The 21469-nt window shown below is 42.8% G+C and overlaps 3 protein-coding genes across 6 annotated transcripts in view; 1 reads left to right on the top strand and 2 right to left on the bottom strand.

The window, feature by feature from the left end:
* The first annotated feature begins 1438 nt into the window (after positions 1–1438).
* Positions 1439–7096, top strand: ttll3 (tubulin tyrosine ligase-like family, member 3). The gene is made up of 11 exons (XM_087801073.1): positions 1439–1584; positions 1651–1757; positions 1826–2041; positions 2113–2241; positions 2304–2418; positions 2489–2596; positions 3236–3395; positions 4326–4474; positions 4537–4780; positions 6051–6486; positions 6587–7096. The coding sequence occupies exons 1-11, from the start codon at positions 1578–1580 to the stop codon at positions 7094–7096; spliced, it is 2181 nt and encodes a 726-aa protein (XP_087657199.1). The 5' UTR covers positions 1439–1577.
* Positions 7097–11410: 4314 nt separating this feature from the next.
* Positions 11411–14730, bottom strand: LOC148070428 (class E basic helix-loop-helix protein 40-like). The gene is made up of 5 exons (XM_087800305.1): positions 14404–14730; positions 14273–14336; positions 14020–14127; positions 13389–13512; positions 11411–13303 (listed from the first exon to the last, which is right to left on the bottom strand). Exons 1-5 carry the CDS (start codon positions 14454–14456, stop codon positions 12369–12371), a joined length of 1284 nt encoding a protein of 427 aa, XP_087656431.1. The 5' UTR covers positions 14457–14730; the 3' UTR covers positions 11411–12368.
* Positions 14731–15336: 606 nt separating this feature from the next.
* The window catches only part of LOC148070429 (inositol 1,4,5-trisphosphate-gated calcium channel ITPR1), a 52141-nt gene continuing 46008 nt past the window's right edge, over positions 15337–21469 (bottom strand). For 3 of the 4 annotated variants that reach the window (XM_087800302.1, XM_087800301.1, XM_087800300.1), the window contains 7 exons: positions 20762–20951; positions 20591–20683; positions 20388–20530; positions 19968–20133; positions 17923–18083; positions 16901–17062; positions 15337–16095 (listed from right to left, as the gene is read on the bottom strand). In XM_087800302.1, the coding sequence (XP_087656428.1) occupies positions 16012–16095; positions 16901–17062; positions 17923–18083; positions 19968–20133; positions 20388–20530; positions 20591–20683; positions 20762–20951 (999 nt within the window). In that variant the 3' untranslated portion in view covers positions 15337–16011. Of the gene's footprint in view, positions 16096–16900; positions 17063–17922; positions 18084–19967; positions 20134–20387; positions 20684–20761; positions 20952–21469 lie in introns of all 4 variants that reach the window. The other variant, XM_087800299.1, reaches the window with a different exon arrangement.

Here is a 21469-nt window from a genome sequence, read left to right on the forward strand (position 1 = left end):
TTGAATTAAAATGACGCATACTTAGTTTCATGAATGCTTTATTAACACACGAACAAAAATACCATTATTTTATTATTAATAAATCACATTTTGTTTTTACAATGCTGCCAATAAAAGTTTCTGATTCTCATTCAGGTGCAAACGCAAGCTTAAAATGTGTCGCCATCTAGTGGATATTTTAAATTATTACACTTTATAAACAAATATTAAAATAATTGAAAATTACATGATCTGGAAAAAAAGAGTTCCTTCATATTTATCGTTATGTGGGCGGATATGAGGGATTTCGGAGAAGCTTTGCTCTTACAACCGTCTCTGTGGTCTCGTGTTGTTATAGCAACTTGAAACAATCTGCAGAGGCATACGCCGTTGCCACGGTAACCGTCCACGGGAGAGAGAAGGTAGCAGGACTCGGGTTAGTCAAGGTCAGTCAACGTTCACGTATTTAAACGCTTTACGACATTGTGTCTCAGGGTTACAAGAATAGTCACTGGAATCCTGCGTCATTTTAGATCTAAAGAACATCTTAAGATACAAACATGAGCCTCACTTACTGACATCAGCTCTAAACGAGTAACAAATGTTTGACCAATAATGGGTCTTGATTCTTATATTATTCTGGCCTTGAACTCTCGTTATTATTGAATGCTAATGTAGATTAAAAGTGCGGTCTGGGGTCCAAATGCATGTGATTTTCATGGGGTTATAATAAAACAAAGAACCTGATGCTGTAGAATTGTTCCAGATCAAAACGTTACAACTTTGCAGTTTACAATTTCCATTTTCTTTTTATTGATTTATTATTGTGTCTAAACAAGAAGGATCTGTCTCACCTGCAGTTAATACAAAACTCTGCAGAGAAAATTTCTGGGACTCTGTGTTTCTTATGTGTATTTGCCTTTTAATGTAAATATTTTAACTGTTTATTGTTTTTGATTGTTAAAGCGCTTTGGGACCCTGGTCTAGGAAGGCACTTTACAAATAACCTTTACTTTACTATTTATCGTATATATATTTATTTCCATAGTTATATATCTAAAAAAACATACATCATCTAGATAGATTTTACATTTTAGCTAACTTTTATATCAGCCGTATTACACATGATGAGATTGTTTCCCGACCATATTTTTTGATTGTTCCGTCTGTGTTTTGGCTTCATGTTTCAATGTGTAACGTGGTAACTAAAGGGAAGGAACTTGTTCACCTCGTAGTTGGATGGTGTTTGGATTAGAATAACAGAGAAGTAAGTAAGTAATGTTTATTTGTACAGCGCTTTTCCAGACCAGGGTCACAAAGCACTTAAACAATCAAAACAATATTCAATAAAGTATATACTTTAAAGGTCAAGCTAAAACTGATAACACAACAGGAGTTCCAGAAAATCAAGGAAAAACCTGAACAAATAAAAGTATCTTAAGATGTTTCTTGAAGGAGTCAATAGATCATCAAACACAGAGGGAGAGGAAGATCGTTCCAAAGCTTAGGAGCAACAGCCTGGAATGATTTCTCTAAAATAACATATATCATTTTCTTACGCTTTTGTAACCAGAAAGAAAAGTGTCGACTCATCTACGATGCCAGGTAAGTGTGAAAAGTGACTTTGAAAATGTGATTTTGGTTGATGATCAACAACATTTCAAAATACAGCAATAGATCCAGTCAAGGAAGGGTTCGGAGTCGGTCCACCAAGACGTGCCTCCACCAAGCCTGACAAGCTGAAAACGGCCAAAGCTCTGGTGGATAAGGCAGTGAAGGTGACTTCCCCTTTTCTCTCTCCTCTTCATCACCATCAACAGCTTTTTAAACGTGTATCTCCGTCCAGAAGAGGAACGTGTTTTCAGTGAAGGGTCCGTATCCTGTGGTCCGAGCAGGTCTGCGGGCCCGGGGTTGGGTGGAGCGTCTCCTGCCTCACTCGGGACAAAGAACTCGTCCTTCACATGGCGACAGGCAGCAGGAGAACCATGATGTCAGTGACCCAGTCACAGAAGCGCCGCATGAGGGCGAGAACGTTCAGAACGACGACATGATTAAACTAATGGTGAGAGAAGGTAACCATGAAACAATCTCATCATCCTGTGTATTAAACAGACATATATCTTTTTCGTACAGTCTCGTCTGGTCCGTAACGAAAGAACCTACTTCTACTGGACGACCCGTCAGGACTTCATGGAGCAGCGTTCTTTGAAGAGCGACCAGATGACCAATCACTTTGCAAACAGCGGCACATTCACCACAAAGGTCAGGTTTTTAATGGAAATAAGTGGGTCGGACTCACCACGGTTTCTGTTCCGCTCTTCCAGGTGGGCCTCTGTGTAAACCTGAGGAACCTCCAGTGGTTTGACACGGTGGATCCAGACACTTTCTTCCCGAGATGCTACAGGCTCGGCGCCACGAATGAGAGGCATGAGTTCATAGGTTTGTCCAACACTTCCATGAGTGTATTTTATTTAAAACATGTATTTATCATTTCCTTGCGTCCAAACAGAGGACTTCAGGAGGACGGCGTGCACCAGCCTGTTGACATACGTGGTGGAAACCTGTAAAAGGATTAAACCAGAGGTCAAAGTTGAACATAAGAAACAGACTTCTCGAGGTGAGGTTCTTTATATTTACATATATAAATGACTGCTGGTAGCTAAGGAGCATCAATAAACACAATTATAAAAACATTTTTTTGGGGATTTCAACCATGTACCATTTTAATTCAACTACAGTAAGTAAGTAAGTAATTTGTATTTATATAGCGCTTTTCCAGACCAGGGTCACAAAGCGCTTAAACAATCAAAACAATACTCAAAAAAGTATATACTTTAAAGGTCAAGATAAAACTGATAACACAACAGGAGTTTCAGAAAATCAAGGAAAATCCTGCACAAATAAGAATGTCTTAAGATGTTTCTTGAAGGAGTCAGTAGATCATCAAACACAGAGGGAGAGGAACCATCAGTAGATTCTGATCCACAGACCTCAGAGCCCGAGCTGGGGTGTAAGGCTGGATCAGATCACTGATGTAAGGAGGAGTCTGACCATGAATAGATCTGAAAGTAAGAACCAGAATTTTAAAGTTGATCCTGAAAGAAACTGGAAGCCAGTGAAGAGTTTTAAGGATCAGAGAAATGTGAGTTATTCTACTAGAGCAGGTCAATAAAATAAAATAGAATGACATTCACTTCAGGTGACTCCCTTCTGTTCATTTTTGCCAAACTAAATTCAAAGTTTCCTCTAAATGCAGAGGTGGTGGGCCTGGAGATGATCCACTTAGCTCTGGACGTGTGCAAGGACTTCCTGGACATCTTGGAACACAGGGATATCGATCACAGCACGGAAAGAACTTCAGCGATGGAAGAGCAGCTGTGGACCAACTTTCTCCACAAATACTACAAGATTGTACAGTGAGTTTTTTTGATGAGATGTCAAAATTCACAACGGAATGAGTTGTTTGGGTTAATTTCGAAAAAAGAAAAAATCTGAAAGTCAAATACATTTTGTCTTTTTTAATCTTAAGGTAGCCAGCTGTCAGAGGTTTGTTGTATTCTCTACATAAGTAGATGAAATGTACTTCTGTAGAGAATTCTGACCCGCTCTAGTAGAAGAACTCACATTTCTCCGATCCTTAAAACTCTTCACTGGCTTCCAGTTTCTTTCAGGATCAACTTTAAAATTCTGGTTATAATTTTCAGATCTATTCATGGTCAGACTCCTCCTTACATCAGTGATCTGATCCAGCCTTACACCCCAGCTCGGGCTCTGAGGTCTGTGGATCAGAATCTACTGATGGTTCCTGAACACGGTTCAGGACCAGAGGAGAGAAATCCTTCCAGACTGTTGCTCCTAAGCTTTGGAACGATCTTCCTCTCTCTCTGTGTTTGATGATCTACTGACTCTTTCAAGAAACATCTTAAGACATTATTTGTTCAGGCTTTTCCTTGATTTTCTGGAACTCCTTGTATTATCAGTTGTATCTTGATCTTTAAAGTATATACTTTATTGATTGTTTAAGCGCTTTGTGACCCTGGTCTGGAAAAGCGCTATATAAATAAAAATTAATTACTTTCTGTTTTTGAACATTTTACATACATTTTAAGGTAAGACCAGGTTAGAAATAAAGAAAAATATTATAATTATTATTTATTTATAATTTTCTCATCAAGATAGTTTTTCTTGTGTAAATGTACAATACTTCACAATACTAATACGTTTTAAATGTGACTTGATCTACTAACACAAATCAATGTTTTTTATATAGACCTTAAGAAAAAAATCTCTAATAAATCCTACTACAATGATGGGACCAGGACGTCTGAGAAACCTCTTGTCTTCAGTAAAGGTGCATCGATTCAGGGAAGCCTTCCATTGGTGGCTCGCTGTCAGTCCATGCTGGACCGACTGCAGGAAGTCTCTCCTCAACTGGACACGGACGGAGTGAACAACATCTGGATCATCAAGCCAGGAGCGCTTTCAAGGGGAAGAGGTGGGTTTTTAAAGGTTTTTTTTTTATATATAAACATCTTTCTACTAATCGTTCACTCAAAGGTATCATGTGCATGAATCACCTGGACGAGATTCTATCGCTGGTGGACAGCGACAGATCTCTGGCCAAAGAGAGTAAGTGGGTGGTCCAGAAATATATCGAGCGACCTTTTTTAATCAACGACACCAAGTTTGACATCCGCCAGTGGTTCCTGGTCACCGACTGGAACCCTCTGACGGTCTGGTTCTACAGGGAGTGCTACGTGCGCTTCTCCACGCAGCCGTACTCGACAAGAACCCTGGACAGGTGAGACCAGTGACCAACATTAATGCACCTTAGTGGTCTTTGTCTACACTGATAATGATCCAGTCTGTGGTGGCCAGTGTTTCATCCACCCATCCATCCATCCATCCATCCATCCATCCATCCATCCATCCATCCATCCATCCATCCATCCATCCATCCATCCATCCATCCATCCATCCATCCATCCATCCATCCATCCATCCATCCATCCACCCATCCATCCATCCATCATCCACCCGCCCACCCACCCACCCATCCATCCATCCATCCATCCATCCATCCATCCATCCATCCACCCATCCATCCATCCATCATCCACCCGCCCACCCGCCCACCCACCCACCCACCCATCCATCCATCCGTCCATCCATCATCCATCATCCATCATCCATCATCCATCATCCATCATCCATCATCCATCCATCCATCATCCACCCACCCACCCATCCACCCACCCATCCACCCACCCACCCATCCATCCATCCGTCCATCCATCATCCATCATCCATCCATCCATCATCCATCATCCATCAACCATTATCCATTATCCATTATCCATTATCCATCATCCATCATCCATCATCCATCCATCCATCCATCCATCATCCATCATCCATCATCCATCATCCATCAACCATTATCCATTATCCATTATCCATCATCCATCATCCATCCATCCATCCATCCATCCATCCATCATCCATCATCCATCATCCATCATCCATCATCCATCATCCATCCATCCATCCATCATCCATCATCCATCATCCATCGATCCATCATCCATCATCCATCATCCGTCATCCATCATCCATCATCCATTATCCATTATCCATCATCCATCATCCATCATCCATCCATCCATCCATCCATCCATCCATCCATCATCCATCCATCCATCATCCATCATCCATCATCCATCATCCATCATCCATCATCCATCATCCATCATCCATCCATCCATCATCCATCATCCATCATCCATCATCCATCATCCATCATCCATCATCCATCATCCATCATCCATCATCCGTCATCCATTATCCATCATCCATCCATCATCCATCATCCATCATCCGTCATCAATCCATCATCATCCATCCATCATCATCCATCCATCCATCATCCATCTATCCATCATCCATCATCCATCATCCATCATCCATCATCCATCATCCATCATCCATCATCCATCATCCATCATCCATCATCCATTCAATTGATACCTGTTGACACACATTTGGTATTGAATCATGACGTCGTTGTTCAGCTCCGTCCACCTGTGCAACAACTCCATCCAGAAGCACTTCCCGACGTCATCCGAACGCCATCAGGGTCTGCCGAAGGACAACATGTGGTCCTGTTCTCAGTTCAGGGCCTACCTGCAGCAGCAGGGTCGAGGGGCGGAGTGGGACTCTGTGGTGATTCCAAACATGCAGAAATCTGTTGTCAACGTTCTGCAGACAGCCCAGGATCTGGTGGAGCCACGAAAAGCCAGTTTTGAGCTCTACGGAGCCGATTTTATCCTCGGCAGCGATCTGAGGCCTTGGCTGTTGGAGATCAACTCCAGTCCAACGATGGCCTGTTCCACGGCTGTGACAGCCCGACTCTGCCCTGCTGTGCAGCTGGACACCCTCAGAGTGGTTCTGGACAGAAGGACTGATCCAAGTGCCAACACTGGGAACTTTCAGCTCATCTACAGGCAGGTAAGAGTTTTGTTGATGTGTATTATTGAACCATATATACTTGGGAGGGTTTCTATTATTATGAGATTGTAATTTTTCATCTTCTTCTCATTCCGTGAAGCCTGAAATCAAAGTTCCACAGTACTTAGGAATAAACCTGCAGGTGGAAGGAGCCCCCATCGGACGGCGCAGATGGTTTCTTCCGGGACAAAAGTTTCTGTTGAACTCTCTCCATGAGGCGGCGACAGAGGAAACAAAGACAAAGAAAACATTGAGGCGAGAAGAGCAGAGCTCTGCAGGGGAGAAGAGGTTAGAGATAGCCGCTCAAAAAAGAGATCAACACTGCAGGTCTGGGATCAGTAACAACTGCTACACTCCCAGGTTCAGTCGGAGTCTGGGACCGGAACTCCCTCTGGTTGTTAACGTTGAACCTCAGAGCAAAGAGCGATGTTCGGGTGTAAAAGTAACAACTCTGGTCCCACGCAGTTTATCTCTGTCACTCATTCGTCCTCAAGACACGAAGATGCAGAACAAGCCGAGACACGAGACGCACACGGATCCTCAGGACAGGATTCCAACTGCAGAGTCATCTCAGTGTCTTCTTCCTCCTCTGAAACATGGTACCCGGTGACCCAGCTGACTCACCAGAGGCCCAGTGAGGGGGACTGAAGAGACTTTCTATGGTGACTGATCATTTGATTTATCACTTTTAATATAATGTACTTCAGCCAGACCTGCTAATCAATGTATTGCAGTGAACTCACAGCTCAACACCCATCAATAATCCTGTACTTAAACCCATTTAACTTTTGCAAAAACCTAAGCACGTAGTTCTTTATTTTAACTTTTTGTTCTGATAAAAAATAAAAGTTAATATTGCAATCACAGACTCAAGGAATCCTTGTGAGACGACCCGTTAACCTACTTGCGCGAGCACATACAGAACTCTGAGAATGGTGGATGGTGATGATTCATCATCAGTACTGTTCCTCTGGGTCATGGGATCAAACCCATGCCCAATAAGTGAGTTTCCATGATGTGAGCACCGCCCCTGTCCATACCAGCCACATGTCCTCCTATTGAGGGCCCAGCCTAGAAGGGTGAACAACATAAACATCTATATACACAGACGCCACATCGACTGCTGCCGCCCACTGGAGCGGTGTGTAAACAGGGCGGCCATCTTGGTACAGTGCCACTTGCTCCTACAGTGCATTACGTCTATAGAGGAATAATGTGTTTACACTATAATAGTGATCATAATTCACTCATTTGTCAAGCTTTCTTCACAGGTTTTGTTTTTCAAACCTCAGACCAGATAGACAAACATTATTAGAAGGAATATTTTACTATAAAATGTTTAAAAAAACATTTTGAAGTGAAATGAAACAAATATGAAAGGTATGCTGAGGATAATAACACAATATTACATAATGTTTTAAAATGAAATATTCTATTGAGAAAACGTTGGAGAAAATTATGATTAGAATCACTGCAATGTAACAAAAAGTGCAGTGTACAAATGACAGTTGACGATACTACCTCAGAAATAGATTTTTAAATATAACCCTGTTAGAAATGAAACTAATTTGACAGAAGTTACTTCTGATGCAACTGGACTTGGGACAATAGATTTACAAAAACTATTTATTACAAAAGAGCTCAACATTAGTCAAAAGATTAAACTAGATAACACAAATTCCCAGATTGCATGTCACGGATTTAATAATAACTCATTACAACCCTTAATGATCCAGCGAGAACCGAGCAATTTCTTTGTTATTGGTTATTGTAGCCATACGTACAGAAAGCGTTGGATCTTTCCCTTGAATACTCAGATGTATTAGTTCAAAAATCTGCTACTTCTCAATACCAAGCCAAGGGTCTGAACACTAATGGTCATCTGATATTTCAGTGATTTATATTTTTTTAAATAAAAATCTTAATCTGAATACTTTCCGAACACACTGTACGTGTGACGTATATGGAAGACGCAATGTTTTGACCCAACAGCGGATGGCGCTAAAGACCACGTGTTGTAACTTCAAATAGAAAAACGGGAATTTATCAAAAATCAAATAGTTAATTCATACAAGAAAAATCCTTATACTGTTAGATTAAAATTATTATACACTATATACATATACGCCATACTTAAATTAATGCTAAAAGATAATCAAAATATAAAGTATAAACTACTCGCTTGATCTAAGAGCTTAAACGTTTGAATACACATTCACAATCAACATTTCACTTAGACTGACACACTGTCTCAAGACAAGCTTGAAATAGAATTATAGATACGACACCGGTTATTTAAAACATCTGTTTATCATCCATCCAATTCATCCAATCACACAATAAATCGTAGATCAAAGAACGAAGCAAGACAAATCCGGGAAAGGGGGTCTTCTCTACGGGGGATCGGGACCAGTAGCGGTTTTAGGTACGGGCGAATGGGGCAGCCGCCCGGGGCGGCATTTTTCATGACATACGGGGGGCGGCACGAGCGCTTGATAACAAAAATTAAAATGCGCCTCTGCAACATGGTTTCGTATGAGGAGCAGAAGGGCAAAAGCTCGCTTGCGCGTGCGCATTCGTTTTATGTGTTCGCGTGCGCATTCGTTTTATGTGTGCGCGTGCGCATTCGTTTTATGTGTGCACATTCGTTTTATAGTAGTTATGCGTTTGTGTGCTTGTCACTGGTGTGCGCATGTGTCAGTGTGTGTCTGCGCAGTAGCGGTTTTAGGTACGGGCGAACGGGGCAGCAGCCGATAACAAAAATTAAAATGCGCCTCTGCAACACGGTTTTAGGCGATCTGGCGCCCCCTGCAGCAGCTGCTCGCTGACAAGGTGCAGCTGTGAGTGAGAGAAGAAAGGAGGGGGGGGCGCGGGGGACACTTCACCTCAGAGAGAGACAGCGACTGTGTCAGATGAAAAAGGCTTAAATTTGAATGGCAGTTCAAGCACTGTACCTCTGCATGGCCACCATTTTCAGGAAGCATCACTGTTTGTCTCCCCATTCCTGAAAAAGCTCAAGCTCCTCTGTTGGAAAAGGTGTGTGTGAAGTGTTTTTTGGTAGGAGAAATAAAATTGAAAGGGGTTTCCTTATTATTAATTTTTATCTGATGCTTGGTGGCAGTCAAACACCTTCTTTTGCCCCTGTTGGCACCGGATCTGAAATATCCAGGAAACGATCTATGAAAAGAAAAGAAAAGAAGATAAGTGACAAAAAATGTGCGCATTAAACTTTAAACTAGAGAGTTTGTTTACCCACAACAAGATTGTCCGACAGTCATTCATCATATTGTCTTGAAAATACATGTGTGGCATATCTTACAAACCTTGCCATTTCTTGGGGCACTGTTACATTTCTGGGGGCCGGGCACTCCGTCTCTGGGGGCCTTACAGAGCTAGAAGCTAAAGTGCCCAGAAGACAGGACACCAGGTTTCTGGCAGCTGTCTCAACTGCACCTTGACCCTAAATAAATTCAGAATGTAACATTTAAACTTCCTGAAATACAGGCTAGTATCCAACATTCAACTCAATAGAACTTCATAACAGAATAATAACAAATGAGATGAAAGACAATGTGTCAAATGCAATCATTAGACCTTGTTTTTGTTAAGCTTCTACTAAATAAATGTTTTGTTATAATGGTGTGAAAATTAATTGTATTATCCTCGAAGTTCGGTGCCAAGTGCTGGGTTCGCTACGTTAGCTGTTGTGATTGGCTGCTCCGTCAACAATTCTGAGATCTTTTGTACGTCGAGCAAGTGCATTTTAGTAAGTTAGTAATAGTTATTTGTAGGAGCGAAAAGTCTAATTTCAAATAAGCTAGTGTTAGCAACATACGTTATTGGCTAGCCACTGGTTAGCGTGGTAAATATAGTACTTAAATGGCAGGGATTATGATGGGTTATTAAGTCTTGACGCAGCATAAAGTGAACTGTTTAATGTTCAGAAACACTTGAATGCAACACTTTTCCCGGCACCTCGTTGCCGTTGGTAACCAAACAGCCAATCAGAAACAAGCTTTCTCCGGTCTCTGTGATTGGTCGACTCATTGGCACAAAAGAAACGCTGTTTAGAAGTTGAGCGATCGCAAAAAGGTCGCCCGGGGAGTAATTCAGTGTAGAACCGCCACTGATCGGGACACAGGGAACTTAAAAGAACAATTTGGCCGGAAAGGACAACCCCCTGGGCGGGAAATTTTTCTTAAATATAGCGATGTTTATACAGATCGGGACCTTTTCTGCCCGAGGCTATTGACCTGTACAGTCGCCGGGAGAAAGTTTGGCCGATCGATCGTAAAGCTTGTATTTGTTTGACCTGAAGCGGCAAATAAACGACCTGTGACACGCTTTAAATTGACCATCTTTCTCCACGAAGCGAAGTATTAAGAACCGGAACGCGAAGTGACGGCATGCTGGAGCGGCCTAATAACGGGTGATCACTATGTGGCTTTGTATGCAGCTTCAAGCATGTACGTCACTTCCCTGATTTTCGGGGACCCGAGTTTGTCTTATGTGTCTTGACCTTTTAAAAGATTTATATTTTAACTGTGTATTGTTTTTGATTGTTCAAGCGCTTTGTGACCCTGGTCTGGAAAGGCACTTTACAAACAACCTTGACTTACACTTGGGACGAGCTGTAATAAAAAAAAATTAAAAAAAATGGATGGGCCTAATACAGAGCCGTGATCCCGCCACATCGCAAGCACCAGGTGCTTCTGTCGCCGGACTGAAGCTGACGTCACGAATGCAAAGAATCAACAGGACCCAGATCTCCAACGAGCAGCAGAAAATAAGGCGGTTTTCTTTCCTGAATACATCGTTTGTGTGTAAAATCTCGTATGATTTAATTGGAGACTGCATTGTGTTTGAAGGCCGGAGTTGTGCGTTGTGTAAGCTCCTTGTGATGTAAACAGAACTTCTAAGGCCATTTTCCACGGGAAAAAAAATACTTTATTAATACACTTGTAACATGTATATCAACAATTATAGACAAAAATATGTACAACAAACATCTTTCATGTAGGTCCCAAAATATAAAATCTTAAGTACCTCTTTCTATAGAAAACTAATCTTCTCTGGTAAAACAGATTACATTCACGTCTTTTCTCCTCCTCCGCTCCTCCGACCCCAGGACTTCGTACGCAGCACAGAGATTACGCATCAGCTTTTCACAAGTAAAAGGCAACAGCAAGAACAAACACCAGGTTTGACTTGAGCGGAAATAGATGTGGATTATGCAGAACCAAGTCCAGCACAGTGCTACAGTATGTACACAGTTTTGAGTACACGACGGTGTACGGCCCACACTCTGCTCAATCCCGTCTCCACACGGAGGGCCACGAGAGTATCAAAAATAGAAATGTACAAGAGGTTCTATGAACATTAATTACAGTAAATCCATCTCAGGGCGCCTGCGTTACAAAGAACGGGAACATCTCATTCAGTATGGTCATACGGTGGCCCAGTCCTTCGTGGACTCGCGGGTGTACCAGCGCCTTTACAAGACAGCCTTAACTTTTGTCATAGTGTCCAGTTCAAAAGGTCAGAGTGAAGGTGAATGAGCTTCAATGACGTAGGCAACGAACTTTGGGTGAAATAAATCACTATCATTTTGGTGCAACGACTTCGATAGAAGTGACGCGGGTGTCATCAGCATTTCTACTTATGATCATGTCTTTCTTTACATTCCACCACAGGTGTGTGTTCAGGTGCGTGTGCTTGGCCAGGTCCAATGAGTGTTCAACATTCAACCAGAATTGTGCCCCCCCTCCTCCTCCTCCTCCTCCTCCTGTGGTTTGAATCCACTTGATCTGGGTTCCCGTTTGGAGGAGTGACGTTAGGATGAACTCAAGGAATTGATAAGTCTACTGCTCCTCCCAACGCCCTCAGTCTTTGGTTTCCTGGTTAAGGGGCGGCACCTGCTTCAGTGCCTGAAGAAGGGCGGGGGAGTCCATCGGGGTCAGGGACATGGCCGGGGCCGGAGAGCCCCCTCTGGGAGACGACACGAGCTGAGGTGGTGGCGGTCTTTCGTTGGGTAGAGCTGGAGTGGAGCCGCCCATCCCGGGGTAGAGCATGGGCATGGCACCGGGGTACCAGCACTTCTCGAGCATGGGCAGGTAGGCCGCGGCAGAAGGCGGGATGAGGTAGAACGGCATGCAGAGGGGGTGCGAGGCGGGCGCGGGGTTGGGGGACGCGCTCATGTAGCTATCGTAGCCGCTGGACGACGACGACGACGACGACTCTCCGCCCGAGAGGACCTCGTCTTCCGAAGACTCCACGCGCGACCGTTTGTGTCGCGGCAAGCCGTCCTCCCGCTTGAGACGAGAACCCTGCCTCTCGTCCAGCGGGTGCTTCAGCGGGTTCTCCTGACCGTAGTAGGTCGGGCGTCCCTGCGACGCTCCGGTCTCGTTCTTTTCCGACTCGCCGCCGTAGCCGCTGTCCGTGTCGGTGTCGCTGCCGCTCTGCTCGCCGCTCTGCGGGGCGTAGGCTCTTTGGATGACGGGGACACAGTTCCTCCTGTAGCCGTCGCTGGGTTTGGGAGGCGGGTTGCTCGGCGCCTCCTTCTGGGCCGGGTGCTGCTGCTGCTGCTGCTGGTAGGAAGTAATCTCTTTCGGCTGAGGGCTGGGCGGAGTTTGAGGTCGGACCGGGTTCTGCAGCACCTCCGCCGCCAGCTTGTGCAGGTGGTTGACCACGCGGGCCGGCGTGAAATCGCTCTCGGTCGCGTTGCTCGCCAGGTACTGGAGGATCTCCTTGGCGCACATGTGGAAGCCGGATCGGAAGGTCTCCTCCGACTTCTCTTTACTGATGGACGGAGGCTGCTCTGTGGACGCACAAACACCAGAGTTCAGACACAGGTTGCGTAATAATAATCTTGTCACGGGACTATAAATAACCCGATGACCCACCTATTGGCATGCCGTTCTGCAGGGCGATGATCTTCTGCTGCTGCTGCTCCAGAAGAGTGCCGAGAGCCTTCACATGCTTCAGCGTGAGCTCGAGAACCACTGCCTTCTCCAGGTGACCGAGAGTCTGCAGGACACACGACACAATGTTCAAGATGTGAAGTCACACGTATGCAAAAGACATTATAATCTGTGTAGAGTTTGAGACAATTCAAGGGACAGTTTTAACTTTCTCTAAGGTAAGGTAAGGTAAGGTTAGGTTAGGTAGAACTTTATTGATCCCTCAGGAGGTCTCCTTCGGGAAATTGTTTTTTTTCCAATAGCCACAGCAAATACAGCAATCTTTCACAAATAAATAAATAAAATAAAATAAGAACAAGAACAAAGAGAAATAAAGAGAAAGAACAAGTTGATACGATCTAAGTCGTAGATAAATCTAAATCTAAGAAACGTAAAAAGAGGTTCTAAGAAACGTTAAAAGAGGTTCTGTGACACAGAGAGCTCATTGTCTCAACACACCCTTCATCAGATTAGTCATTGCTCCCGCAAGAAAAACCACCGACCAGTGTAATAGCACACAGTGGCCACTAGGGGACGCGAGAGGTCTCTTTAAACGCTTTTCCGCTGAACTCACCGTGAGTTTGAGGTGTTCTGGCAGCAGATCCTTCAGTTGTGCGATGCACTCGTTTATCCGGTCACGTCTTTTCTTCTCGATCAACCGGTGAGGCAGCTTGTAGGTCTCCTGCAGGGGAAAGTACACGGGTCAACATCCGGGGATCAGAAGGAGCTCAGAAATAGGAGAGTCGAAGGCTGTTATGTCACAGTGGAATTGGGTCACCCCATTTACGGGTCTGTGAGACACCTTCTGGCAACAGTTGACGACGTACCTTGCTCTCCTCGCTCCTCTTCATCCCTCGCCTGGGTTTATACACGTACATTGGGAAATCCATCCTAATAAAACAAAAGAAAATAAAACGTAAGATTTAAGACGTCACTCAGGATAGATGAGGGAACGTACCCTTGCAGGTCTGACAGGTCCGCCTGGTGTTTGGGAAGAGGAGGTGCCTCCATTTCTTCAGTGTTTTCCCCCAAAAATAAACTGTCGGTCAGACTCGCATTTATTTGTGGAAAAGTTGCAGGAGATTCTAAAAAAAAAAATCCTTGCAAGAAATCCCGCAAAAAAAAGTATATTTTGAGATTTAAAAAAAAAAAAAAAGAAAGTCGTCTGTCGGTGGATGTAAGTCGCGGTCCCGCCGTCTGAGGATCTTGGGGGGGAAGGACGGAGCGACAGATAAGAACAAAACCCTCTGGACTCTCCGCTCGGTCTGACCCGCTCTGTCACATGAGGCTCACGTGTTAAGAGGCGCTGTATTCTGGGCGCAGGCTCCGCCCCCCTGGACGCGGATCAGGACTGTGATTGGCACGACGGGGGTTGACGTCAGCGAGTGGGCGGAGCCACGCGGATCCCGTGTACCTCCATGCTGGAACAACAAGGGAAGTGTCTACGCCCCAGTAAACAAGCTCCACTGAGAATTGTATCGAGTTTTTGTTTATCCAGTAGCAAATAAAAATTAAATAAAAATGACTATTAATAGATGATCTACAAAAGTGGTTAATAGGAGATTTTTCTTTTTAAACCTAGAAATAAATGGCAGTGTTAAGTCTACACGTGGGCTTGTGCGTGAACCTGAGTGTTTTTGTTGTTGTCATGATGTCACGTTTACCTCCTCATGCACCTGCAGGGAACACCTTTGTAGGAGTCTTTTAAGAACACACCGTCCTCAGTGTGCAGCCAGTCGATGGACAGGGTTTTTAAAATGGTTGTTGAATTCCAAAGATAATGAAACTACTCAGAAGAATGTGAGGAGAACTGTGAAGAACATTAATAAATAAACAAAGATGAAACGGGTAAACAAAAAAGAAAATGCTTAGAATAAAGTGACATTCCATGTGAAAGTGTGTGTTGATCTTTTATTATTAAAACATCAATTGAAAATAACCTTTTTCTCCCCACACACATTATTTTGTGTACAAAGATAACAATCACTCAAGTGTGACATATAAAAACACCAGTGCTCAATATCATAATCCAGTGCATGTACATCTTTAATTACTTTTTTGGTATTCTATCATTATTTTCGACGTTATCGACTCAACACTGTTGAGAAGAGTCAGCGACAGATTCAAGGAGGTCTGAGTCATCTGAGTGATCTCAATAGTTTCCTCGATAAGATTTACAATAAAAATACAAGTCATTTGTTAATTATTCTGAAAAAATCCCCCAAAACTATTTAAATACATGATGGTGTAAACAAACAAAGAAAATAAAATACTGTTTTTGCCGAGTGCCACAATTGCCGGCCGACGCAAAGATGTGTGAGACATTGAAATCTGTTTTTGTCCTGAATTTGATTCATAAAACACAAACCCTGTTGTGTCTTCAGAAGGGACTCTGGGTCCAGAGGCACTTGACGCTACACTCGTACACGGCTAACATTCTGAAGTCATGCTCTATGTTGTTATTGTGAAGTAAACAATCAAAGAATCTCATCCTTCGCCATGTGAGCTCGCGAGACTATCCGCAGACTTTCTTCAGAGGCACCTTCAGAGGACAGGAGTGGACCGGTTATCCTGGCTGCTGGGGGTTGATCATGTGAGGAGGGTGACCCAGGAGACCGAGCCTTTGTTTCTGCTTCCTCTGTTCGGTCATCTGCAAAAAAGGTCGTCAAAAAGTGATACACATGGACGATGATGTTCTCTTTGTCTAATTCAGAGTTCAAGACTTTGGTGACACTACGGGCGCTACCTCAAACCCAACATCAAGTCATCACCACAAAAGTAGGTCAATCTGCCGGAGGTGGGTCTTAGGTCAGTGTATAGTCAAAATGGAAGATGAATATTTGGGTAATACTTCACACATCGAGTAGGAGCCAATTAAACCAAATTTTCTACACAAAAATAACTCAAGTCACCTCTGGGACGTACAGTAAACGTAGCTTGGCAACTTCCCCAACCAAAAGGCTTGGACTTTGACTGATCATGTGTCAAAAATAAATCCACTTTATACCTTAATATTTACTCAACATCTTTTTTCAACAATGGTTTCTTAGACGTGCTCCCTCTGAATTAACTCATGGACGAGAATCTGGTCTTTGTTTGGATGGTCCTACTGTGGAAGTACGTTACAAAGATGCTAACATTAGATAGCAACATCTGCCTCCTCAAGGTTATCTCTAGATACTAGCCGAGTAGAGCGAGAGCGGCTGCATCTAGAACATCAGTAAGGGTTAATTGGAAAATTGAAATGAAGCTATAGAAACATCTAAGATTATCTATGGGGAACTGCAACTATGTTTGTCTGAACATATACAGCAAAACCAACATTTGACAGTAGCTAATAGTAGTTGGCGTCAACGTTAGCTAAACAAGGGAGCATTGTCCACCATGAAGACAAATCAAAGGTCAATTTGCAGACACAAAGAGGGTTTTGAGTCGTCTATAGTGTCGTAGCCCACCTGCTCCTTGAGCTCAGTCAGCTGACCAGACAGGTTGGCCACCAAATGCATGGTGGACTCCAGCTTCTCCTGCAGGTTCCGGATTTCGTTCTGTTCCCCTTCTGCGTCGCTACTTACAAGTGACATGGCTCGCATGCGAGGGAACCAGTCCAGGTTGTATTCCTGGACGGAGAGAGAGTTTGTTGTAAGTTCAGTCCTGAACACTCCTGGGACTGTTGAGGGTTTATTCCTTTATCAAACCAGTTCTTCTGAAAGAGTGATGAATCAGAAACAAAGCACTGAAATATGCATCGATCTCTGTCTAGTTAGTACAGCTTATGTCAGAACAGGAGCAATCATCTTTCATAATACCAACACACACAAAAATCTTCTGCTGCACTTCGAACAAACAAATGTGATTTGAGACACCGTCAGTGTGAGGAACTGAAACAATACATTTGTGGTTCAACATCATAAATGTTCTGGGGGTTCAAGCATAAAGTTCATAACAACAACTCGAGTAATCACTTTATGTAATAGTTGAATCATAATGAAGGGATGACAAGCCTTACAAACTGAGGTATTTGAAACTCTATTTAATATAATTTAATGATCATTTCCAAGACGGATGTGTTGCCGACTAGTCCGTTTCCAGATGTTCCTAAAAGAAAGTCTTTCCTCCCTTATCAACTGAATAATGGGCCTTTTCTTGTGTACGCTGAATTATTTCTTGTTTTGTGTAACATGTGTTGTGTGATTGGATTTTCAAGGGAAAAACAGCAGCAAAAACATAATTATTATCATTACGTTTCGTTATCATTAAGTGACGGCAGGTCAACTGACAAAAATTGATTCAAACCTTCCAACAATACCACTTCATTTCCAGGTAGAAGGAGAGATTTTACCATTTAACCCAAAATCCTCATCACACTCTGAAAGACTCGCGGACATCAGTTGATGTTTCAGAAACCTTCTGAACAATTCAAAGTGGAGTATGTTCATGCAGGAGGAGGTTTATCTTTCGTTCCCCCGTCTGTTTTTACCTTGATCATCTCGGCCACATAGCTCTCCGGCCCCGTGTACTCGGTGGAATCTTTGACCTTCACCAGGACCACGAAGAACAGATAATGCCACATGTTGTGCTCCTCCTTGATGTGACCCTCAAACGTCACCGTCTTGTTGTCAAACTTGTCGCGCTCCAGGCCTGAGAACACATTGCAGGTGGATTTTCAAAATGGACACCGTTTTTGATGGTGATTCCAACAGGTGTGCGCACAACAGATGAATGAAGACTCTGCAGGTCCTTCCGATGTTTGAGCGGAAATGAACGTGAATAAACGACTAATTCATGGCAGCAGGTTACACAACATCAGTAAATGACTCAACTTCCTCATTTCAGAGTTAGCAAGAGGAAGTTTATAAATAGGTTCAATATTTTATAATCATAATCTCATGGTTACGTGACATGAGAGCAATCTATTCCTGGAAATTTAAAAAAAGGTCATAACCAACTAACATCCCCTTTTAAAAATCAGTGAGGTCAATCTTAAACGACCATATCTAATCTTCATTACAAAGATTAAAAATATACGTTACAAGTGTTGGCACAAGGGTCCAGAAGGAGCCTCCATCTAACTTGGTTATTTCAGTTTTAAACCCGTCGTAATCTCTGTATTGTTATTGACATCCATCATCTCTGTTCCCTTAAGGAAGATTCATGTTCATGTGGTTGAATCCGGTGTTTAAGTTTAAGACATGTAAGTGAATAAGCTTTTTTTTTTCTGTTTCGTTTTGTAACCAAGAGCTCAACTGCAGCAATCATCAACTACTCCTGACTTTAGTGGAGTATTAATTACCTGTTCACCAATCTTCTGAATAAAAACATTTCTTCCTTAATAGACTTAAATACTGCAAATATTTTGTGAATGTCTATTCAGGTGAGGATTTAACAAAGAAAACAAGGACACGTATTGATCGACAGCTTATAAAACCCAGACAGAAGATTTAGAGGCGCCGTAAAATGTGAAGGTTGTTTCTTAACTCCGTATCCTGGTTTTCGCATTGCGCTCAAGGAAACCATAGAGACGGCAGCTTCCCCCCGTGGCTCGTGCTTATTTTACACCAGTGAGTCAGAGCTGGCGGCTGGACTGGTGACGTCATGCTGTTCTCGTTTCACACTAGCAACTGGCTGCGACTGCCTGACCCGATAGGAAAGGGAGCGTCCGTGTAATATGTTACAAAAAACATACGCTAGAAAGATCAGGTGCAGGCGAGTCAAGTGGTCGTCAATAAGCGAGCAGACAGAAGACTGGTGGTGTAGTAATAATGATATGTAAATATAATAAATATCTTTTTAATTTCTAATGCAATTCTCATCAATCAAGATCTCAAAGTGCTACAAAGTTAAAGAGTTTAAAAACAGGGTGGAGGAGACAAAACATACTAGTAATTGCTTATTTTAAAAGAGGAGGAACAAAAGAAAGTGTGGGAGAAGAGAACCAAGGGATAAAATACTGAGTCCAACCTAAATACATCTACCTCATGATAGCATCAAAATGACACTACACACATTTACTATTAAGAGTAGTAACTAACAAAATACAAGCTGATTTTATGAGGCGAAAAACTATTTAAGTCCAAAACAAAAAAATATACATGATATATACTGTATACGTGAACATTATCGGCATTTTAAATAAGTAAGTAAGTAATTTGTATTTATATAGTGCTTTTCCAGACCAGGGTCACAAAGCGCTTAAACAATCAAAACAATATTCAATAAAGTATATACTTTAAAGGTCAAGATAAAACTGATAACACAACAGGAGTTCCAGAAAATAAAGGAAAAGCCTGAACAAATAAAAACGTCTTAAGATGTTTCTTGAAGGAGTCGGTAGATCATCAAACACAGAGGGAGAGGAAGACACCAGTGAAACCAACAATTAATTAAAACATTAAAAAAGTAAAACAAAACCTTATCTGCAACATGTTGTACCACGTTATTTACATTATAAATTGAAGTGGATCAGGAACAATCGCAGTTTTATTTCGTCATCACTGATCGATGACTAATGAAAGAATCCCTCACCACAAATGAAGCAGGTGGTTTTGAGAACTTCCTCTTTCTTCTGCTTTTCACTCCTCAGGTCAGCGAAAGTGTCGATGATCACACCGAAGATCAGATTGAGGACAATGATGATGACCATGAAGAAGAAGAGCAGGTCGTAAATCACTCTGGCAGCGAACAACGGCTCCTGCAAACATACAATTGAAACCGTATTAAATTGTGATTTTTTTTTTTGTTGAATTATTGGCTTTCAAAGTCACAAGTTAAACTTAAATGAAAGTTTTTTGCAAGAGTACCAGGACATGAAAACCATGCCATGAAAACACGTTTGTTAAACTAGTAAAATGTTGGGTTTGCTTTGGAAGATGAGATGTAATTGGTCAGAAGTAGTGACCAATTACATCTCAGCTCAAGTCAGAAGTAGTGAGACACTCAATGTACCTCTTTGGATGGTCTACGGAGAACATCCCCTACACCTCCTCCACTCCTCAAACCATGACTAAGCACAGTGACGATGCACATCAGGAGGGAGTCACAGGTTCGCTCCATGTCCCTGTCCTCGCGGTCACCTCTGACATCTGCAGCTGAAGAGAAACCGTTGGGTTTTTTTTTCTTCTGTGCAACAGGAACATCCTGGTACACACCATCCGGCAGACTTCTGCTGCTACAGTTCTCCGTGGCGCCGGCCTGACATGTTCCAGTCGAGACAAACTCACCAGCCAAACTGTCTCCATTCTCTGGAAGATGTGGGCGGAAATGTAACAATTTAGAGCCTTCAAGGCTTTCTCCTCAAAACATTTGTGAAGCACTCTCACTCAAAGTGACGTTAGGGATCCGATCCACCTCCAGGATGAAGTCGTCTTTGAAGAATATATAACCAACGATGGAGAATAAATAAACTAAGATGAGGGCGAGCACAGCGGTCAGTACAATGGAGCGTCCATTACGAGTCACGCTCTTTATTACATTCAGCAACGTCTCTTCTCTGTAGACCAGGTCGAACAGCTGTAACAAAAATACATTTTAAAAAGACACACGTTTATAATTCAAAAACAGTTTTGCAATTTTTATACGTTTGTCAGGCTTTAGCTGTACAGCGGTTTCAACTTGAAGTTGCCAACAGAACTTGGCAATAATTATCCAACCTAACTTACTAATGGTGCACACAGACCTGCAACCTCCCATGATGCATCTCTGCTCAATAGCGAAAGAGTGATAGTGATGATGATGATGATGATGATGATTTCTAATCGTCTGATCGTCTCATTAAAATGTGAGGCTCATCCGCGCAACACATGCATCTTTTATTGTTTTATTTGTAGAACTACAGTTTTTTGAGTCGTCATGTGATGGCGCATTAATATGATTTCGTTTTGCGAGGCGCAGCAAAAGTCGGTTTCCCTCGTGCGCCTCTCGCTCGCTGCAGCTTCAGTTTGAAAATACTGATGTGGGGATGTTTCACAAGAACGTCTGTGACCCTCGTGGACTACACTTGAAGTGATCAAGCACGAGTCATTTTGTTT

This window comes from Callionymus lyra, chromosome 10, assembly GCF_982586985.1.
Source record: "Callionymus lyra chromosome 10, fCalLyr1.hap1.1, whole genome shotgun sequence".
Lineage (NCBI taxonomy): Eukaryota > Metazoa > Chordata > Actinopteri > Syngnathiformes > Callionymidae > Callionymus > Callionymus lyra.